The 20,863-nt window shown below is 49.3% G+C and overlaps 1 protein-coding gene across 5 annotated transcripts in view; it reads right to left on the bottom strand.

Moving 5' to 3' along the window:
• Window positions 1–11,447: 11,447 nt before the first annotated feature.
• Window positions 11,448–20,863, bottom strand: part of WNT7A (Wnt family member 7A) — an 89,362-nt gene continuing 79,946 nt past the window's right edge. For 2 of the 5 annotated variants that reach the window (XM_037802712.1, XM_037802693.1), the window contains one exon: window positions 11,448–13,772. In XM_037802712.1, the coding sequence (XP_037658640.1) occupies window positions 13,293–13,772 (480 nt within the window). In that variant the 3' untranslated portion in view covers window positions 11,448–13,292. The remainder of the gene's footprint in view (window positions 13,773–20,863) is intronic. The other 3 variants (XR_005211604.1, XR_005211606.1, XR_005211603.1) reach the window with 3 other exon arrangements.

The raw sequence follows: 20,863 nt of genomic DNA, 5'->3' as shown, positions 1-20,863 counted from the left end.
TCATCCTTGCTACTATGAGAATACCAGGGAGCTTTTCAAAATCCCCAGGCCCACGGAAGTCAAAAGAATCCAGAAAAGAAAGGAGAAGATGCATGCATTGTCATGTGACAGAAAAGCCGAGGACCAAGGATCACCAGCAGTCAGCCCTAGAATGCCACAGTCTTGGAGAAAGCATAGCCCTGCTGATGCCTCAGTTTTGGACTTCTCCTAGCCTCCAGATCATGAGCCAATCAATTCCCATTGTTTAAGAAAATTAAAAAAAAAAAAACCCACAAAAAAACTCCAGGTCCATGCTGCACCCCAGCCCAATCAAATCACAATTTCAGGGGGTAGGTCCAGGGATCCACATTTTCAAATCTTTCTTCTTCTTTTTCAAGACTGTTTTGGCTATTCTGGTCCCTTGCAAATCCCTGGGAGATTCCAATGTGTGGCTAAGGCTGGGAACCACATGCCACGTACTCTGCCTGGCACCCTGGAGGAACCTGATGAGTGGGATGGGAGCTGCTTTTTATTCTTAGCTTTGATGCTGTTATTCTTATTTTTTTGTATCATAATTTATACAGTGGCATCCAAGAGGTAACAAGAGAGCAAACTCTGGAGGGAGACCCTGCCTGGTGAGACCCTGCCTTGAGAAAGGGGCCTGATGAATGGATAAGAAGGGAAAGCAGTCCTCATACCCCAGTAAAGTTAGGGGTGTTATTCTTTCTAAAGAAATTTAAATTTTTGCACCAAGTCAGTATCTATTCAATAAAATAAAATTTCAAAACGCATACAAGAAAAAAAGAACACAAAACTTAAAACTCCATCACCTGATGAAAATTTCTGTGTACCCTTCCATGCAAATTCCCTGTAAATATATTCATTACATAGGCATATATTTATATGCATGCATATATAAATACATTCAAGAATTTGTGACTATTATGCTTTTATTTTCCCTAAAAAATAAAAACAAACTCTTAAAAATTCAGCAGAGTTCACCAGACCTGGATTCAAAGCTTTCACCTTCGTGTGAAGAATTAACTTTTCTGTACCTCATTCTCCTTGTCTAAATGCTAAAACCCATGAGATTGTTATTACTTTTGTTTAAACCATTATTTTTAAGATATTTCAGTTATAAGAAAAATAACCTTTCACATTTTCTGAGGTAACCTTTTCCAGTGTTCTCCATTCCTTTGTGTACAGTCAAGTTTCCATCTGCCTGAAGACATTGTTCAGCATTTCTTGGACTGTGGATCTGCCAATGAATTATCCTAGTTTTTGAAGGTCTGAGAAGGTCCTTATTCTGCCTTGGTTTTTGTCATATTTTTGCTGGCTACAGAATAATAAGTTGACATTTTTTCTTCTGGTACTTTAGAGATGTTGCCCCACTATCTTCTCACTTGCATTGTTTCTGATGGGAAATCTGCTGTCATCTTTATAAAGATAAGGATATTCCTCTCTGCATAACATGTCTTTTTTCCTCTGGCTATTTTTAAGATTTTCACTTTTAAGATTTTCATTTTATTACTCATTTGGGCACAATTTGATTATGATGTGCCTTGCTGTGGTTTTCTTTGTGTTTCTTATGCTTGGGGTTTGTTGCATTCTTGGTTCTACAGGTTTATAGTTTCCCCTAAATTTGGAAAGGTTTTGGCCATTATTTTTTCTGTCCCTTTGTTCCTTTTCTCCTTTTGGGACTCCAATTACTTGTATATTAGGATGATTGAAGTTGTCCCAACCTTCACCAATGCAATTTTCATTTATTTAAAAAAAATGTTCTCCATGTGTTTCATGTTGGATAGCTTCTATTACTATGCTTTCAAATTACTAATCTTTTCTTCTGTTATGTCTAATCTGCTATGAATCCCACCCAGTATATTTCTTCATCTCAGACATCACTGTTTTTATCTCTAGAAGTTTGATTTGGATCTTTAAAAAAAAAATCATCCAAGTCTCTCCTTAACTTTCTAAACATACAGCATATGGTTATAACTATTTTAATTGCCTTTTCTGTTAATTCTAACATCTGTGTCAATTCTGGATGGCTTTTGATTGATGGATGTTTCTCCTTCTTAAGGGTGGTATTTTCCTGCCTCTTTGCCTGCCTGGTAATCTTTAATTGTATGCCAGCCATTGTGAATTTTATCTTGCAAAATGCCAGCTATTTTCATATTCCTGCCCATCATCTTGAGTTGTATGCGAAGATGCAGTTAAGTTCCTTGGAAACAGTTTGATCCTTCGGAGCCTTGCTTTTATGATTTGGTAGGTGGGTCTGGAGTGGTGCTCGGTCCAGGGGACGAGATAAGACATTCCTGTCCACTGCCCTGTGAATTGTGAGTTTTTTCAGGCTGGCTGGTGGAAGCAGGCCCTATCCCAACACTGTGTGATGACAGGCTCTCTTCCCTCTGGTCCTTCCAGAGGGGTCTCCCCCAGCCTTGGATAGTTTCCTCACACTCATGCACTGATGTGTACTCAGCTGAACACTAAAGAGGGCCCCTCTGTAGCTTTCCAGGGATCTCTCTCTCTCTCTCTCTCTGCAGCTCTTTCCTCTCCAGTACTCTGCCCCGTGAACCACAGCTTCCTTGGTCTCCCCGAACCCTCAGCTCCATCTCTTTGACTCAGGATGTTCTCTGGGCTCTGCCTTAGCCCCCCCAGCCCCCCACTGCCGCAGCCTGGAAGCACCCTCAACACAGAGATCTGGGCAATCGCAGGGCTGCCTCATTTGTGTCCTGTGCCTTGAGGATCACTGTCCTTTGTTGCTTGAAATCTTGAAAATCGCTACTTCATATATTTTGCTGGTTTTGTTTGTGTCAGGCGGGAGGGTAAGTCCAGTCCCTGTTACTCCATCTCAGCCGGAAGTGGAAGTGCCCTCCTCATCAGAAGTAAATTGGATTCTCTTCCTTCTCCCTCTTCTGCTGATACCTGCTGCTGCATCCCCTGGGTCACACCCTCCCCTGCGCCCTGAGGGAGGTCCACGTGAAGATGGAGCTTAAGGGGTCCAGAGAGCCTTGGACCTAAGGGAACCCAGCAACTGGGGAGGAGGGGGGCAGTTTGCACATGCTGGGCAGCATATGCCGGAACATCTGGAAGCCCATGGAAGCCTCATGGCAGTCGTCTTGGGAAGGATTAGTATCCACCCTACATTTACAGATGAGAACACTGAGTCCAGAGAGGGGAAGCCCCTTCCACTACTGCATGGGGATCAGGGCAGAATTGGAACCCAGGCCTGGCAGACAGATATATTAATAGCTAACATTTGTGCCAGGCGCTGCTCTAACCACTTTATAGAGCTTACGCTGCTTAATCTTCAGTGCAACGCTACGAAGTAGGACTGATGGCCTTGGTTTTGGACAGGCGATGCTGCTGAGTGGTTGAGATGGCCCGAGGGCTCAGGAGCCTAGAGGCCTGGGTTCGAATCCTGCCTCTACCTTCTGAAGTTTGTATGACCTTGGACCTGTCACTTTAATCTCTTTGCTCAGTTTCCCCGTCTGTAACAGTACCTACTTTTGAGAGCTCCTGTGAGGATTCCATGAGGGAATTATGTATCAAGTGCTTAGAATAGGGCCCGGCACACATGAACACTCAGTAGTCTATGAGGAAACTCAGGCCCAGAGAGGTTAAGCAGCTTGCCCAGGATCACACAGCTCACAAGTGTCTGAATACAATCCCTAAGCTCCTGGCGACTCTATTCCCCCATCTGAAATCCAATCCATACTCTCTCCTGAATGCATTTTGCCATGGGTTCCTGCCACCCTTCCCCACCCTTGCAGTAGTTGGTGCTTAACCACACGAATCGATCATCCTCCCAGAGGTTAAAGGAAAAAAATTAAAAAGCAGAGAAGGCAGCAGCCTTCTGGGGCCAGGCTGGCGGGGAAAGTATTTTACTCAAGGAAGTAATTACCTATTAAGTGAAAAATTCCATCGAGATGCTTGCTGATTCACTGCTGCAGCTTCCTTCACGGATGTGTGGTGGGGACAACGGCTGTGGCTGCCTTCCAGCAGCAACGATCAAGTGCGGCATCTTTCAGTCACCTCTCGGCCACCGTCCAGGTGTGCTGGCCGGCAGGTGGAGGCGGGAGGTCGGCTGGAGGCTGCTCTGGGCGGAGGAAGGCATTCCTTCGGAGAGGAGAGCCCCCACTGGAATGCTTGGCCTCTCTAAATCCTAAACGTCATGCCCTGAAGGCCAAGACATTTTTTGGAAGTGGGACAGGAAGCACCCAGTGCCAGTGCTGGGGGTTCAGGGGGTGGTGGTGGGGGGCAGGGAGACACTGAGCCTGAGTCTGACCACTTCCTTCTTGCAGGTGACTCTGGGAAAGCCACTTCAGCTCCTGGAGCCTCCGTTTCCTTGCCTGTAAAATGGGTATCATTTTAACGGGGGAGCCCCAGGACCTGTGGATGTTCAAGAGCCTGCAGCCAAGTAGCAACTCCCAAGTTCCTATCTTGCTAGAGGGCCCTTGCCCCCAGGGAGCATGAGAAGCAAGGCCAGTCACCTTGGCTGCTTAGTGGTGAGTGCTGAGAGGATAGGGGATGGGAAGGCAGAGGCTTTGGGAAAGGGTGAAGGGGATGGAGGCAGGGGGTGAGCAGATTTCAGCATCTCTGGTGACTACCTCTTGAAGTAGGTCTGACTGGCTATGTGGGGGTTGGGGAGACTCCAAGAGAAAGTCCCCACCCCCATCCTCTGTTGCTTGAAATCTTGAGAATTGCTATTTCATATATTTTGTTTGATTTGTTTGTGTCAGGCGGGTCTGTAATGCCCCCCATGGCCGGTGAGAGAGCTACAGCTCAGAGAGGTAGAGGCACTGTCCCCAGGTGCACAGCTGGAAAATGCCAGGCCCCCCGCATCCAAAGCAGCCTTGGCACAGTTAGGGCTGCCAGATTTAGCAAATGAAAATATAGGACACCAGTCAAATTTGAATTTCAGATAAATAATCAATAATTTATTTTTTAGCATAAGTATGTCCCATGCAATATTTGGGATATACTTATACTAAACATTTTGTTGCTGTTACCCTATGCACAGTGAGAGGCTCAGGAGTGCACCGCAGTGGCAGGAGCTGGTTGTGCCTTTGGAGTGGGACTCCTAAGAAAGACTGCTGGGTTCCAGCCATGACTCTGTCGCTTCCTGGTCCGGTGACCTCATCAGGTTGCTGGAATCCCAGCCTCAGTTTCCTAATCTGTCTTAACAGTATCTGCCTCATCAGGCAGGTGTGAGCATGCTGTGAAAAAATCCTTACAAAACTCTTAGAACAGGACCTGGCACACGGTAAGAACTCAATATACATTCCCTATTTTTAGCATTTATTGAATTTGGGTGAGCAGAGGAATTATAATCAATGACCAGCAACATGTCTAAGGCTTTTGGGACTCAGGACACCTTAACAGTAAAAAAAAAAAAAAAGTTTTCAGACCCAAAGGGCAATCATTTCTGTGGATTGTATCTACTGATCTTTACAGGAATAGAAATTAAAGCTGAGGAAAAAATTAATTTGTATGTATCAATTCATTTCAAAATAACAAACCTATTTTTTTTTAAATTTTTAATGAAAAGTAGCTATGTTCTAAAGCTGGTAAAATAAAATTGAGTGCAAAAGTGGCACTGTTTTACCTATCTGCAAATCTCCTTAATGTGTGGTTTCCTAGAGGTCAGCCAGATTCTCACAGCTACTTCTCTAATATTCAGTCTGTTACAGTAACACACTGCATGGCCTCTGGAAAACTCCACTGTCCATGCAGGCGAGGATGAGTGTGGAAAAGGCAGACATCTCAGTATTATTATGAAAATAGCCTTGATCTTTTGAACGCCTGGGCCCCCTTGAAAGAGGTCCCTGGGCCACGCTTGGAAAATCACTGTCTAAGGAATGTTTCAGAGAGAGGCCTCTCAGCCCCTGACACCCATCTGGCGGCCCCCAATGGGGCGCGGGGTGCTGAGTCCAGCTTGGGGTTTGCAGGAGTGCAGTGGATAGTCCCAGCTGCGCCCTGACCTGGTGAGGGTGCTGGGGCTTGGAGGACAGGAGGGCCTGGCCTGATTTCTCCCCACCAGGAAGTGGCCGAGAGCAGGGTTTTCTGGTGGCCTGTGGGAGGCAGGGCCGGAGCCTCGGAGAGATGCTCTCTCAGGCTCAGAGGCTGCCTTTCCTTATGCTCAGGTGTCCCCTTTCTGTCTGGATGTGGCCTTGCAAGGGAGGGGGTGCTGGGGGGTCCCTCCAACCTGCACATCCCCAATGGCCCCTGTCCCCAAACACACACACACACACACACACACACACACACACACACACACACGCACATCCCAGAGGCCCATTGGTTAAAGATCCCAGGTGACCTGGGTGTGTGGCCTGCATCTTCTGGGTGTGACCATGTGCCTTCTGGGGTGGCCGTGTTTTGTGTCCCTGGAACCTCTCGTGGGACCCTCTCTGGGGCTCTGCATGGCTGATGTGTGTGTGTGTTTGTGCTTCCCTTTTGTGCAGCTCTAGTGTCTCCCTCGGCTGTGTGGGTCCCTCTGGGTCTCTGCACTCAGTGTCTGGGGGTGACTGTGTGTGTGTGTGTGTGTGTGTGTGTGTGTACGTGTGCGTATGGCGTGACACTTTCTCTGGGTCAGAGGAGACCTGCCCTCTCAGGGGCTAAGCTGGGGTGGGGGTGGGGGTGTGGCTGCAGAGCTCACGCCTTGTCTCCAGCACATTCTTCCAGGGCCAGGAGTGTTGTCCGGGCAACCAGTGGCCGCCCTGTCAATGGAGCAGATGTGCCTGTGGCTGCATCAAGGGGGCTTGATCTGTCTCCATGCCCCCACCCTGGCCCCTGAGCACGCAGGCAGCTCCCAGGACAAGCCCCCCTCTTGTTCTCCAACTCCTCCACTCCAAACGTCCGCCTGAGCCCGCCACACCCCCCAGCCTGGGCCCAGGCAGAGAGCCTGGTGAGTCTGGGAACGGGCTCCTGGTCTTCATTCATTCTTATCCAGCAGATATTTATTATCCCCAACTGAGTGTTGGCCACTGCAGACCCAATGACGAGAAAGACAGACAAGGCCCGGCGCTCAAGAAACTTCATAAACATATTAATATGTCAAGGTCACACTTCCACGATGCTTGCCATGTGCCATTCACTCTGTTTTGCAGTGTACAAGTATTAACTCATTTAATCGCGGTGATAATCCTATTGCTTTCCACCTTTGTAAAATGGGGAAACATATAGCTCTCAACACATAGCTGCTAAATAGCAGCACTAGATTTGAACCCAGGGTATCTACCTCCAGAATCCATGCTCTTAACTGCTATACTTACTGGACAGCCTCTAATAAATGAGAAATATCATTTCAGATGGTACTAAATACCACAAAGAAACAAAAATAGTGGATGAGGGGTGCTAGGAGCCGGGATGGTAGGGGGTACACACCGAAGTGTTGCCATTAGAGTTGCGTCGAGAAACAAGAAAGATCCAGCCATGCGAACGTCAGCAGGAGCAGCACATGCAAAGGCCCTGAGGTAGGATGGTGCTTGGCAGGTTGAGAGAACAGGAGGGCCACGTGGCCACAGCCCAGTGAGGGAGGGGCTCTGGGCTGTGACAGATGAACGGCTCAATCTCAGTGGCTCCCCACCATGGACATTTGTTTCTTGCCCATGGATGCTCCTGAGCAGCAGGTGGCAGCTCTTCTCTAAGTGGCCATGCCGGGATCCAGGGCCCTTCCTTCTGTGGCTCCATCATCCTCGCCCCGTGGCCCCCTGGGCATCTGTGCCTGAGTCAGTGGAAGGGAAAGGGTATGGGGGTTTTGATGCGCCAGGCTTGGAAGTGGAGCCCATCACCCCCCCCTCCGTGGTCCAGAGCTACATGTCCACTCCCACCCAAGGGAGATGGGAATGTGACTGAGCAGTGTGTGTGCCCAGGAAGGAGAGGATCTGGGTGTGCAAGAAACAAGTCCAGCCCAACCACGCAAATGGCGGGTGGGGCAGCAGACAGAACTGTCAGATCCGGGCATGTTTTGAGGTTGAATCCATGGGACTTGCTGATGGCTGGGGACAGAGGAAGAAAAGACCCAAGGTCAACTCCATGGCTAAGGTAGGGAAGCTGAGGCTCCAATGGCATTTGCCCTTTCACGTCATCAGAGGCTAAAACCCTCTCCTGTTTGGGACAGCAGATGTGAATGTCTTTGCACCAGTCCTGTGCTTGATTCTTTGCAAATTATTCCCCTCCTTGTATCCACATCTTTTGCAATGTAACTTTACCCCTCCTCCAGTCAAGAGGTGAGTTTATTTCTGCACCCCTCAAATCTGAGCTGGCCTTGTGACCTTGCCTGGGTCTGTAGAATGTGGCAGAACTAATGTGGTGCCAGCTGTGAGCCTGGGACCCAAGGAGCCTTGCAGCTTCTGCTTTTGGTATCCTTCCCTGCTGGTGTCAATAAGCTTGAGCTAGCCTGCTGGAGGATGAGAGCAGGTGGAGAGAGCCCAGTCAGTCTAAACAAAGCCATTCTTGACCAGACTATCGCTAGCTGACCCCAAAACAGGTAGGCTAGCTCTGCTGAGATCAGCAGAGCCACCTACCTGAGCAGCTGATCACAGATGCTGAGACCAAATAACTGCCAAACCCATGCATGGATTTGTGAGCAATAACAAATACTTATTGTTTGAAGGCACTTTGGGGTGGTTTGTTACTCAGCATTAGCTAACTGATACAGTTCTCCAAGCTGGAAAAGAGTTCTGGTTATGGCGGCAGGGGTCTGAGTTTGAGTCCTGTGCCTGTCAGTGCCTTGCCGTGTGGCTCTGGGTCCATCCTGTCAGCTCTCTGCCTTCAGCTAGAAGGCTGGATCTGGAGCCTCTAGGGGAGTGTGTAGTTCTGAGTCGAGAAGCTCAGGAGGAGAATAAGACTGCACATGAGTTGTTCCAGACCCCATCCTTCTGGTGGCAGCACAAAAAGGATCCTCAGAGAAGAGGCTGTTAGAACTGAGATGTGAGACCTGAGCAGGTGTTTGTCAGGTAGAGAAATGAAAGATGAGCATTCCAAGTAGAGGAAACAGCAAAGGCATGACATGTACAGGAGAATGTGGAGACCGCAAGTGTTTCAATGCAGAAAACAAATAGGGGGCAATGACCAGAGAGAAGGCATGGAAATTGCTAGAACCTTGTCCAGCATATGGTAATTACTTCATAAATAGCATTGCTGCTACCATGCAGAAGGGACAGGGACAAGTCTGCCAGCCTGGCAAGTGCCAGGTTGTGAAGAGTTAAGTGGTGTGGACCTTATAGGACAATGGGGAGCTATGGATGGTGGTAGGCAGGGTGTGGGTTGGTCCGGCTGGAGCTTGGAGGCTTGGTCGAATGGGCATGAGTGGAGGCAGGGAGACCTGGAAGGAGGCTGTGGCATTCTTCCAGGTGAGATTCAAAGATTGCTGGACATAGGACAGTGATGACAGAGGGGAGGGGCAGTGAGGGAATTTATGGGATGCCACAGGACAGAAGCATCAGAGCTTGGTGGCCTCTTGGATGCACCCAGGAAAGTAGAGGGAGGAGTTGCAGATCATAATCTGATGTCTGGTTTGGGCAGCGTGTGGGGTCCTCACCCTTCCTGGCTGTGGGATGGGATAATTCACCTTCATCTGTAAAGTGGGAACAAGAGGTCTCCTGGGGGCTCAGGAAACATTTCTCAGCTTTCCCTTTAAGATGGCAGAGACGGTTCCACTTTGGGTGGAAACAAACTTCATTCTGGGGTTCTCCTCGCCCTGGCCTGGCTGAGGGGTGCCTGGACTGGGGCCAGGAGCAGAGGGCACAGGATGGGGAGAACTATCCAAATTACTTTTCTGCCTCAGTGGTGTGCTATGTTGGTGAAATACCTGTCCCAGGAGGCAGGGAGGCTGGGCCTGCCCTCAACCAGTCTCTCCATCTCTCATATAAGAGGTTTAGCCCGGGTCAGAGGCTGCACGCTGGTGACACGAAGGCCACGTTTTGCCTGCAGTTATGCTTCATTCCAGCCTCACAGTGTTTGTCAACATACTGAAAAAAGGGGAGATTTTACTTAAAAATCCAGACGTCCAACCTTTCCTTAAAAATCAGAGGATTAGTTTCCAATGAGGCAGTCCCTTCCCATGTGCCAGCAACATCCTACCTGTCTGGCCCTCAGACAGGTTCCTTCTTGGAACCACAAGTAACTTGTTCTGACTAGCAAAAATACAAAAAATGGTAAAAAAAAAAAAAAAAAAGGATTAAAAATAGCATGATTAGTCTACTCTTTGAATATGAGAGAGGCACACATTATCTCACCTCTGGAGTGATATCTCGTGGTGCACCCACATTTTCAACACCCATAGGCCTGGACTTTTTGGTTCTTTCATTCAGCTTCTTAAGCCTTTGGCCTTTTTAATGCTGATTTTGTTGAAACATCACTTTAGGAGTCAGCCACAGGAGGAAGCGTGACTTTGTGAAATGCAGAGGCAAATATTTATTACCGTAAGCTGTGTTTAAAGAAACCCCATCATTATGGGGAGAATAACAATAATGGTGATGATAATAATGATAATAATAATAATAATAACAAGCATTCATCTATTGCTTTGCAACTCAAAATTGCCAAATGGTCATTACTGGGGAGTTGCTTGCAACAGCCTTGTAAGAGAAGTATTCTCTTCCTAGTTTTATAGGTGGAGAATTGGAGGCCTGGAGCACTGCTGAGCTGCAGCAGGGTGTGGAGCTCTGAGTGGGTGGCATAACAGGGAAGGGCAGCCCCAGCACTGGGAGCCGAAGTGTGCCAAGGGGCCAGGGGGAGAGGCTGAAAGCAGCTCTAACCATTCTCCTCATGGGCCTGGCTGCCCTCATGCCCGGCGCATCCCCCAACCTGGGCAGTAAGGGAGGATCTGGTGGTGGGTTTCCGATGTCATGATTATGTAACCTTAAAACATTCATCTGGGGGGGCTGATCAGAATTTCTCCTCTTCCCAGTTGCCAAGGAGGAAAGGAGAAGAGGGGCTGCAGTGTTTGGGAAGCCCCGCTGCTCACAGCAGATTCTCTGGGTTTTCCAAGGCAGAGACAAAGGTGATGTGGGGGACTTTGGGACGCTCCTGTATATTTTCTTCTCACATCCACCTACCCACTCACCCACTCATCCACCCATCCATCCATCCTTCCATCCATCTACTCATCCACCCACTCACCCACCCACCCATCCACTCATCCAACCATCTCCCAACCTATCCATCCATCCACCCACCCACTCACCCATCCATCCATCCATCATCCAACCATCCCCCAACCTATCCATCCACGCATCCATCTATCCATCCACCCATCCATGTATCCATCTACCCACCCAGTCACCCACCCACCTATACATCTACCCTTCCCTTCCTCCTTTCCTCCGTCCATCCATCCATCCATCCATCCATCCATCCATCCATCCATCCATCCTCTTGTTCCTTTATATATCCACTCATCCAGAAACCCAAGGAAAGAAGGAAAAAACAACAGAACAAAGAAGGAAACCAAACCACTTTTATTTGCCCATGCTGTGAACCAGGCCCAGTGCTGACGCTGGGGAGTCAAACTTGGCCTTGATTCTGAGGGACTCCCGATTCAGGGGTGCCATGGGGCTCTGGTCTCAGAGACATCCGAATTTCACCACTGGCTGTGGGGACAGAGTTCAGAGGTGCAATGTCTTGGGTGGCTCGACATAATCACAAAGGGTTCCTGCTATCTGCTGCATGCCACAAGCCCTCACTTGCAAGCCCAGAGCCCCTAGCAGGTGCACAGGCACACAGCAATAAGGAGAAACACACACAGGCACCCAGGACCACGCAGGAGCCCAGGGAAACACACACAGAGACAGATGCACTTGGAAGCACAGGCACACGACTAACCCAGAGGATCCCTGGGTCACAGATACACACACACAGAAATGCAAACAGACACGCGTGAGAACACCCACGCTCCTGTCCCTGCCCAGAGGAGAGCTTTCCAGGCTGAGAGGCCCAGGGGGGTAATGGACCCAAAGCAGAGGGGCATGTGGTCTCCAGGCCACTGCCACCCCTCCCTGCCTGGCCCCCTCTCACCCTACCTGGCCTTCTGCGCTGCATCCGAGGACTGCACCTCCCCTCCTGGGCTGTCCCGCTGAGGACTGGTGTTCCCCGAGCTGGCCTCTGCCAGTGACAACGGGCCCACTTGCCACAGTCTTCACTCCAGCTCACCATCTGGCGAACCTGCGCAAAATGTCTGCACTCAGCAGGCTGAGGTCGGGACTTGATTTCTTTCCCTGTTAAAACCAGTGAGGCCGGACCCCCAGGCTTCCAAGGGCTGCTTTCTCCCACTTGGCAAATCCTAACTCGAGGCCCCCGTTGTGTGAGATTCAAGGAGGGGGGTCCCCGTGGGCCTGCCCCCCACACCCAGGCCTTGCCCCTCCTTACCCCAAAGCGGGTACCAGAATTAAGAAGCAGCACAGGCCACGGAAGGAATCAGGCAGATTTGATATAAATAAAATATTCATATAAAAATAGCCTCTTACAAAATATTCTCTCTTATCCAGTGGCTCACTTTCCCAAAGATGGAAACTGCTGGGAGTTTTATTCTGATCCTCCCTCTCTGTACTCCAACCCGGATTTTTCTAATGGTGAGTCTGAACTGGGGAGGGCTAAAGGGTGGGAAACGTATTCCAGAAAAGGACTCTGAATCTGGACTGGCTTAAATTTCTGGATAAGTAGCAGCAAACAGCAAAAACAAAAATATAAATGTGTGTGTATGTCTGTGTATGTATAAAGGCTGCTTGCTTTTGGACTTAAACATCTATTGCTGCAAAAGGTACTTGCAAAATCAACTACAAGAAATATCTGCGTCAAGAATGATTATGTACAGTTCCACTTGGCTCCTTGTCTTAGCAACAAAATTCATCCCACCAGGAAAGCAAGCAGTCCTCTTTGATTGCAGAAAACGGATCCCGACGAGGTGGAAGAATTCTTTTTAATTAAATAAATTAATATTATTTTTATCAGAATAAATTGTTAAATATTGCTATTTTGAGGCCCAAAGGTCCCGAGTTCCCCCTGCAGAGCTGGAGGAGGGGTGTGGGCAGTTTCTGGGGAAAGGTGGAGCAGCATTGGGTGTGGAATGGAATAGTTGAGGGCTCTGGAGAGGTTTCTCCCAAAGGTGCCTGGGGGAAACCCAGGTGAGGTGCCCTCTACAGCAGATAAGACAAGCTCAGCATTCCTGTAATTCCCCATGAAGGTCTTGGAAGTGTCTTGCCAGGGGGGGTTCCAGCTCGCGGGACTGTCCAGTCCTCCCTGCGGTCTAACTTGCAGCCAGAGGTCACGACCCACCTAGGGCAGCGGGAAGGGGCGTGACCTTGGGTTCACTTGCACGTGTACACCTCAGTACGCTCGCTGCACGTGTTGCATTTGACATAGCAGCACCAGTGGAACTTGCAGTTGCACTGCCAGACGCGGGAGTACTGGTGGGTGTTGTAGCCGCGGCCGCAGCACATGAGGTCACAGCCGCTGGCCTGGGGCGCCGTCTTGTTGCAGGCGCGGCCCTGGGTGCCCACGCTGCCGGTCACCGGGTCCTCCTCGCAGTAGTTGGGGGACTTCTCGATGTACACCAGGTCCGTGTCCATGGGCTTGCGGTAGGACAGCGGCTTCTTGATCTTCAGGAAGGTGGGCCGCTTGTTGCGGCTGGCGCGCACGGGTTCCACGTGCACCGCCTCGTTGTACTTGTCTTTGAGCACATAGCCCAGCTCCCGAAACTGCGGCAGCGTCGTCCAGCATGTCTTGGTGGTGCACGAGCCCGACACGCCGTGGCACTTGCACTCTAGCTTCATGTTCTCCTCCAGGATCTGCAGGGGCGGGCGGGGAAAGGCAAATCACTGCACGCCAAGGCCAAGCACGGCCCCCAGCCCAGCCCGCTCCTGCCCCTGATCCTCGACCCCGCCTAACCAGCGATCTGCTTTATTTTTTTCTTTGTGCTGCAGCAAACTCACACCTAGATTCAAATCCCTCTTCTCTCCTGCCTTTTTTTGCTGGGCCCTCCCCCCTAGAACTTTCTCTTTAGCCTGCACAGATTTAAAATCACTTCGGATCCAACATTAAAAAAAGAACAACCAGGAGAGTTCACTTTAAAATACAAACTTCCAGGTTTTCTTGGCAGACAGAAGGGAACTCTGGCAATATGGGGGGTGCTTATTCAAAATATTCAACAGCTGATACAGTTGGCACTGACCTTTTGGAATAGACTCCGGCCACACAAGCCAGCACGGCCGTCCTGCCATGTTCTGGCCCATTGCAATCCCTGCCGATATTGCTACATGGCAACAATATCTGGAGCTGCACCAGCTTCACAGGTTGGCACCCTCCAATTTGCCACAGTCCCACCACTCCCTATTGCCTCCCTCACCTCAAGCTATGGTTTCTTAGAATTTGTCGGCTTTGATCAATTATGACACCCACCAGGCCCCTGCGAGCTACTGAGCTTGGGAACCCTGGCTCTGATGGAACCTTCCCTCATAGCTCTCCCTGACTTGCCAGTCTGGACAATGTCCTCTGCTCTCTCCTCTGAGTTCCCAACACCCCTTGTGCTTCCATCTTCATAGCAGGAGAGGCGGCGTTATGCAGTGGTTAAAGAGCCCCTGCGGGCTGCACTTCCCCCATATGTAGAATGGGATAATACTGGTACTTACTATATTCATATAATGAAATACTACACAGCAATGAAAAAGAACGAACTCCTAAAACACGCAATGAGAGAAATGGATCTCTAAGATGTAAGGTTGAGTGAAAAAAAGTGGACTAAAAGAGAATATGCTGGATGATTCTGTTTACAGTAAGTTCAAGAACAGTCAAAACTAACGTCAAATAGGTTACTTATCGTGGGGGGTTCCAACTGGAAGAGGGCAAAAGAGGGCCAGCCAAGGAGCTGGAAATGTCTGTTTTGATCTCATTGGTGGTTATCTTCTAAGATTTCTGCACTTGCTTGTAAGCTAAACTCCAAAGAGTTAAAATAACATTACTAAACTTATAAGGGTTTTTGTAAGAGGAGCGAGTGACATAAAGTGATGGGTGAGTGCCTAGCACCCAGGAAGTATCATACAGCCATTAGTTATTATTATAGCATTTAGCATGGTCTGGCTTCCCCCATGAGAACAGGAGGCATGGACCACTCCCTGTCTTGTGTTCCACTGTGACCCCAGTGTCAAGGACATGCCTAGTCCCTAGCAAATGCTTAATAAATCCCTTAAAATGAATGAAGTGCAAACCCGTGAGAATCTGGGGAAGTTTTTTGCTTCCAGAATCTCACCTTGCCTTTCCTTACCTAGAAGACAGGGCCCCTCCTGCCTTGGAGACAGGATTAGAGCAAGTGAGTGTATGGGCACCTGGTGAAGTTCCTCACCCACAGTAGTTGCTCAATAAATGGCAGTTATTTTTATTCATTAATAAAATATTTGAATGCAAATTCTAACCTGCTTCTATCTTAACAAATGGTTATTCTCACTCATACAGAACCCTTCCCACTCGTTCCTGGTCTAGTGGAAGGGTCAGGAGCCCAGGCTCTGGGGCCCAAACTGCCACCAGAGCCAGCTTCACGGGTGTGCAGGGCCTCGTGCCTGGTGTCTAGTGCTCTGCAGTCTCCATCTTGAAATTCTTAGTAATTTTACCTTTGAATCTGTGCTTTGTATGTGCAGCTCGATGGGACGAAGGAGCATGCCCCAGGGACCTGTCGGTTCATGTGTGGTTCCACCACCTGTCATCTCCCTGGGGAAGGTTCTCGGTTTTCCCTCCCCAGGGTCTCCATTCTTAGGCCCTTGGGCTCCCTGTCCTCCCCTCTGCCCGAGACCTCTGGAGTGGCAATGGGGTTGTCAGTGGTGCAGAGACCTGCATTCCACTCTTTCCCTATACCCCTAGTGGGGCCTGTCTGGGGCAGGGGTGGCTGGGGATTGGGGTGCAACCCGCAGCCTTTCAGGGAGGGGTGAGGTAGTGGTGGGCCTGCCCTGGGCAGGTGGCACCAAGCTGACCCATCGTGGATACAGGGGCTTTGCATGGAGGAGGCAACCCATGGGAAGGGGAGACTGACTTCCCTGAGTCGGCTGGGACCCTGCATTGTCATTTTGCACCAGTCGCCACAAATTATGAAGCCAGTCCTGCTGCTACTCACCAGCCCAGGGACCCTTGGCAAATTCTGCACTTCTCTGGGCTTTGGTTTCCCCACCCACAAAACGGGTTTGACAATGGTACTGAGCTCACAGATTGACCACGAGACTGAGCACCCACAAGTAACAGCACTTCTTTCTTGAAGTGCCATAGATCCTTGTTCTTTCATCTTTCTATTTATTCTTTTCACAGGCGCACAATATTCCTTTGAGTTGTTACTGCCAGGGCCACATAATGACTTTTGTGAGGCCTGAGCACGTTTTGCCTTCATGGGCCCCTTCCTCTATTAAAAAAAATATATTAAAAATTCTACTTTAGGATGGTGTTCGTATAAAGATGAGTATAATCCCGGCTGGATTCATTGTTATTGTATTCATTTTTCTTAAATTATTTTCATGAACCCCTAAGAGTATCATGGGGCCCTGGACTCTGTGCCCTCTATGCTGGATGGATGAGTTGGCTCTGGACAGCACATCGTTTGCTTCAACAGCCTTTTCTGGCTGCCTTTGTGGTACTAGACCCTGAATGGTATGAGCTAGTCTGGCCTACCCAGCTGACTACAGGGAAGAGATGAATCTGAGGTCAGGGCCTCAGAGGAAGCACTCCAGGGAAGGAGACATGGAAACTGGGCTTCAAAGGTTGAATAGGAGTTCACCAGACAGAGGAAGGCAGAAGGGACCATGCAAATGCAGGCATGGAGAAAAGAAATGGAAAGACCCACTGTGACAGATCACAAGGGCCTCACAGGCCAAAGATGCTGGTCGTGTATTGTTTTTAAGGACTCTCATCATGATTCAAGAAGTATTTTAAGAATAACACTTGGGAGAATGGATGGAAGGGGAGTGAAAGACCAGGGGGAGGCTGGGAGGAATTATCAAGGCCATGGAAGGGTCTGCAGGAGCCAAGAACCAGAATGTGCTGGTTTGGATGTATCATGCCCCACAAAACACCATTATCTTTGAGGCAATCTTGGGTGGGCAGCCGTATTAGTGTCGATAAGATTGTAATTCTTTGAGTGTTTCCATGGAGATGCGCCCCACCCAACTGTGGGTGATAACTCTGATTAGATAATATCCGTGGAGGTGTGTCCCTGCCCATTCAGCCTGGGCCTTGATTAGTTCACTAGAGCACTATATAAGAGCTCAGACAGAAGGAACAAGCTGCTACAGCCAAGATGGGCACTTTGAAGACTGCACAGGAGCTGAGAGAGGAGCTGCAGCTGAGAGAAACATTTTGAATACAGCCATTGGAAGCTGACACTGACGTTTTGGAGAATGTCATTTTGAAATGCAACCTGGGAGCAAGCAGACGCCAGCCACGTGCCTTCCCAGCTAACACAGGTTTTCCGGCACCACTGGCCATCCTCCAGTGAAGATACCTGATTACTGATGTGTTACCTTGGACACTTTATGGCCTTAAGACTGTAACTGTGTAACCAAATAAACCCCCTTTTATAAAAGCCAATCCGTTTCTGGTGGTTTGCATTTTGGCAGCATTAGCAAACTGGAACACAGAGCATCCACTCTGAGGCCAACTATGAACACGTTGGAAGAGGCAGAAGGAGACGGGACCTGGTTGAACCAGGGGTCTCTGGCTTGGATCAATGGGAGTAGACTGTCATTCTCCAAAATGGAAACCCAGGAAGAGAAGCAGGCTGAGGGAGAGGTCCACATAAAAATACTCTGTACACTTAGCTCTTTTAATGCTCTAGATCAGGGGTCAGCAAAATTATTCTGTAAAGGACCAGATGGTAAATATTTCAGGCTTTATAAGTCATTTAGTCTTTGTCACAGCTACTCAACTCTGCTACTATCATGCAAAAGCTGCCATAGACGATATATGGCTGTGTTTCATGAAGATTTTATTTACATAGACAAGTGGTGGGCCAGATTTGGCCCTTGGGCTGGAGTTTGCTGTTCTCTGCTTTAGAAGATCCCAGCCATAAAAGAAGGCAACATTTTATCAAACTCTGCCACAAAATTCAGGATATTTAGGTCATTTCTTGGGAGTTTTTTGCTTGTTTGTTTGAAATCTTTTTTTTTTTCTTTCATTATTTTTAAACTACATATAATGCAGCAGGAAATATCTTTGGGACTGAAGCTTTTCTTCCTTCCTCATGGCTTCAGCCTGATTTCATCAAAACATTTATTTGGCTCCTACTGTGTACCAGGTACTGGGATGAGGATATACTGGTGAGCACAGCTCCTGGCCCAAACTGTCAGAACATTTTCACCATCCTCACTCAGATTATGAAATTGCTTTTTGTCTGTTATACTGTGAAAGAAGAAAGGAATGAATGAGTACGTAAATGACTGAACATTTATTAATCACCTACGTAGACGCTGGGCTAATGCTTTTATAGGTGACTTTTTATTTTTAACTCCATAGCATTAGGATGATTACAATTCCATTTTACAGGGAAGAAAACTGAGGTTTAGCTAACTCAAAACTGGGCTATAAAACATTCTGAGACGAGGCTCTTAGAGCCAAGCAGTGTGAATTATGGGGTTGGTGCAAAGAAGACAGGGCAGGGATAAGAAGCCAGAAGAGCCACTTACTAGCTATGTGGCCTTGGAGTTGTCACACCCCTCTCTGGTCCTCCATTGCCTGTACCTGTGCCTGTGCTGGGTGTTGGGGACACAGAAATGGCAAGATAAGGTTCCTTTCTCCAAGGATGGATCCATAGAACTGAGAGCTCTACTTCCAGGAGGAGGTGAGCAGGGCTTGGGTCAGCCAAACCATCCGGAAGGGTGAGCCACCATATTTCAACCACAGTCTGTGCAGTCAAATGAGCCAGCGACACTGCAAGCATCCAAAATGTTTAGGGACGCATTCTGGTTAGTCAGGTGCTCTGGTTCAAAGACATGTAGCACAAGAGAGCACCTACTGTGAGCTGTGCTCTTGAATTCAGCAATGCAACTGGTTCATTCAGTTGGTACTTGACAAGCAACCCCTTCAAATGGCGTCTCCCCAGAATTACACAGATATCCCTTTTAGTGGTCCAAGGGGAAATGTTTCCCTAAACGTCCAGTCCTCCTTTTCCTTGGCCTAAGAAATAGGGGTTGGGGGGCAGGGGGGAGCAAAGACTCAGAGGTGCGATGATGTGTTGTGGGCAGGCTAGGGCAGGGCTTCTGAAGTCCTAGGGCCTGGCTGACTGAGATTTTATTTCAGTCAGAGACTTCAACACAGAGGTGCCTGTGGGACGTTCAAAGCGGATTCTGACAATATTAAGTGTTGGTGAGACTGGGGAGCAATGGGAGCTCTCCTGCATGGCTGGTGGGGTTGCAAGATGGGACAGACCTGCTGGAAACCCATTTTTCAGCCCCTGGAAGGTCTTAGTGAGAATGCCACATGAATGCTGGTGCTTATTTGCAAGTCCGTGATGCCAAGTGTCACTGGTGCTGGTGGACAGTGGGCGGTGGGCGGTGGGCGGTGAGCACCCAGGGCTGCAGGCCGGACTCCCAGGTCTCGGGTTGGGGTGCAGCCCCCCCATTCCTGCTACACATGGCCTCCCTCTTCCTCTGTGGCCACGGATGGCACGAGGCTATGGCAGGACCTGTGTGGGCCCCTCATCAGATGACATTCTCCCAGCCAACCCTGCAAACTCTGCATTTTGAGAGAATCAGCGATTGCATTATTACATCCGCATTAAGCTGGGGCATAATCACAGATGTCCCGGCCAGGGCTGGTCATTCCAGCGGGCATCCAGATGGCACCCAGCCCCGCTCTCCAAGGCAGGGCTGGATCAAAGGGATACCTGCAGAGAAAATGTCTGAGGGCCAGTGCAGAATTCTTTGTCCCCGAGACCAGGCTGGCTCTCAGCTTCCAAACTGCCTAAGGGACCCTGGGGTCTGAAGCCTGGATCCTGTTATTCAGAGGTGGCTGCCCTAAGGGTTTGCCAGTGCTCAGAAGACATAACCCCTGTACCTTCCTGGTGCCTAGCAACTTCATCCACAGGGTGCAATCAAACTATTCCACTGCCCAGTAACCCCCCAGGCCTGGCCAATCATCAGTTGGAATGTTCAGGATCCTGGAGACCCTGCTGGGCCAGGGATCAACTCTTCATTGCTGGATGGAGGGGCAGGGGGGCACTCAGATAGTGTGGAGCAGCTCTAAGGAAGGATGTGGATATTTCTGTGTCAGTGATTGCACTGCTGGGTCCCAGCCTCGTATGACGGTTTGGGGTCTGCCTTCTGCCATCATGTGATGCAAAGTTCCACGGTCCAAAGGGAAATCAGAGTAAATAAACCTGTGAGTCTGGGGTCTGGCCTTGGTAGGCCCTTGGAACATGTCAGCTCTTCTGCCACTTACTCTGATAGTGGCCTGAGGTCTGAAAACACCAGGGACTTCAGACAACATGACTGGGGAGTGTGTTCCTGCAAGACTGAAGGCATGGAGTGGCCTGTGGGGGCGGCTGAGAGCCAGGTGCCTCTGCTTCTCACTTCCAGCTTTAGCTAGAGGCCCCACTTGGCTCCTCCAACTGTCACACCTGTCACCCAAAGCGGGGCTTGCTACCTGCCTCACAGGAAGCGCGGGAGACTCACTGGACATGTTTATTGAGCACCTACTATGTGTTGGCCCCGTGCCAGGGTGGGGGACTACAGAGGAGGAAAATGCAGATGAAGAAGCTGCTCTTATAAAGAGAATATTCTACAAGGGATGGGGAGGGGGCAACAGATAATTGATTACCATCATTTCGGAGAGTGAAAAGAGAAAAACAGGACAGGGTAGAGGGCCGGAGAGTAAGAGAGAAGGTGAGGGCAAGGGTACCTGTGGCTGAATA

This window comes from Choloepus didactylus, chromosome 1, assembly GCF_015220235.1.
Source record: "Choloepus didactylus isolate mChoDid1 chromosome 1, mChoDid1.pri, whole genome shotgun sequence".
Taxonomy (NCBI): domain Eukaryota; kingdom Metazoa; phylum Chordata; class Mammalia; order Pilosa; family Megalonychidae; genus Choloepus; species Choloepus didactylus.
This window is presented reverse-complemented; position numbering and strand designations above follow the sequence as displayed.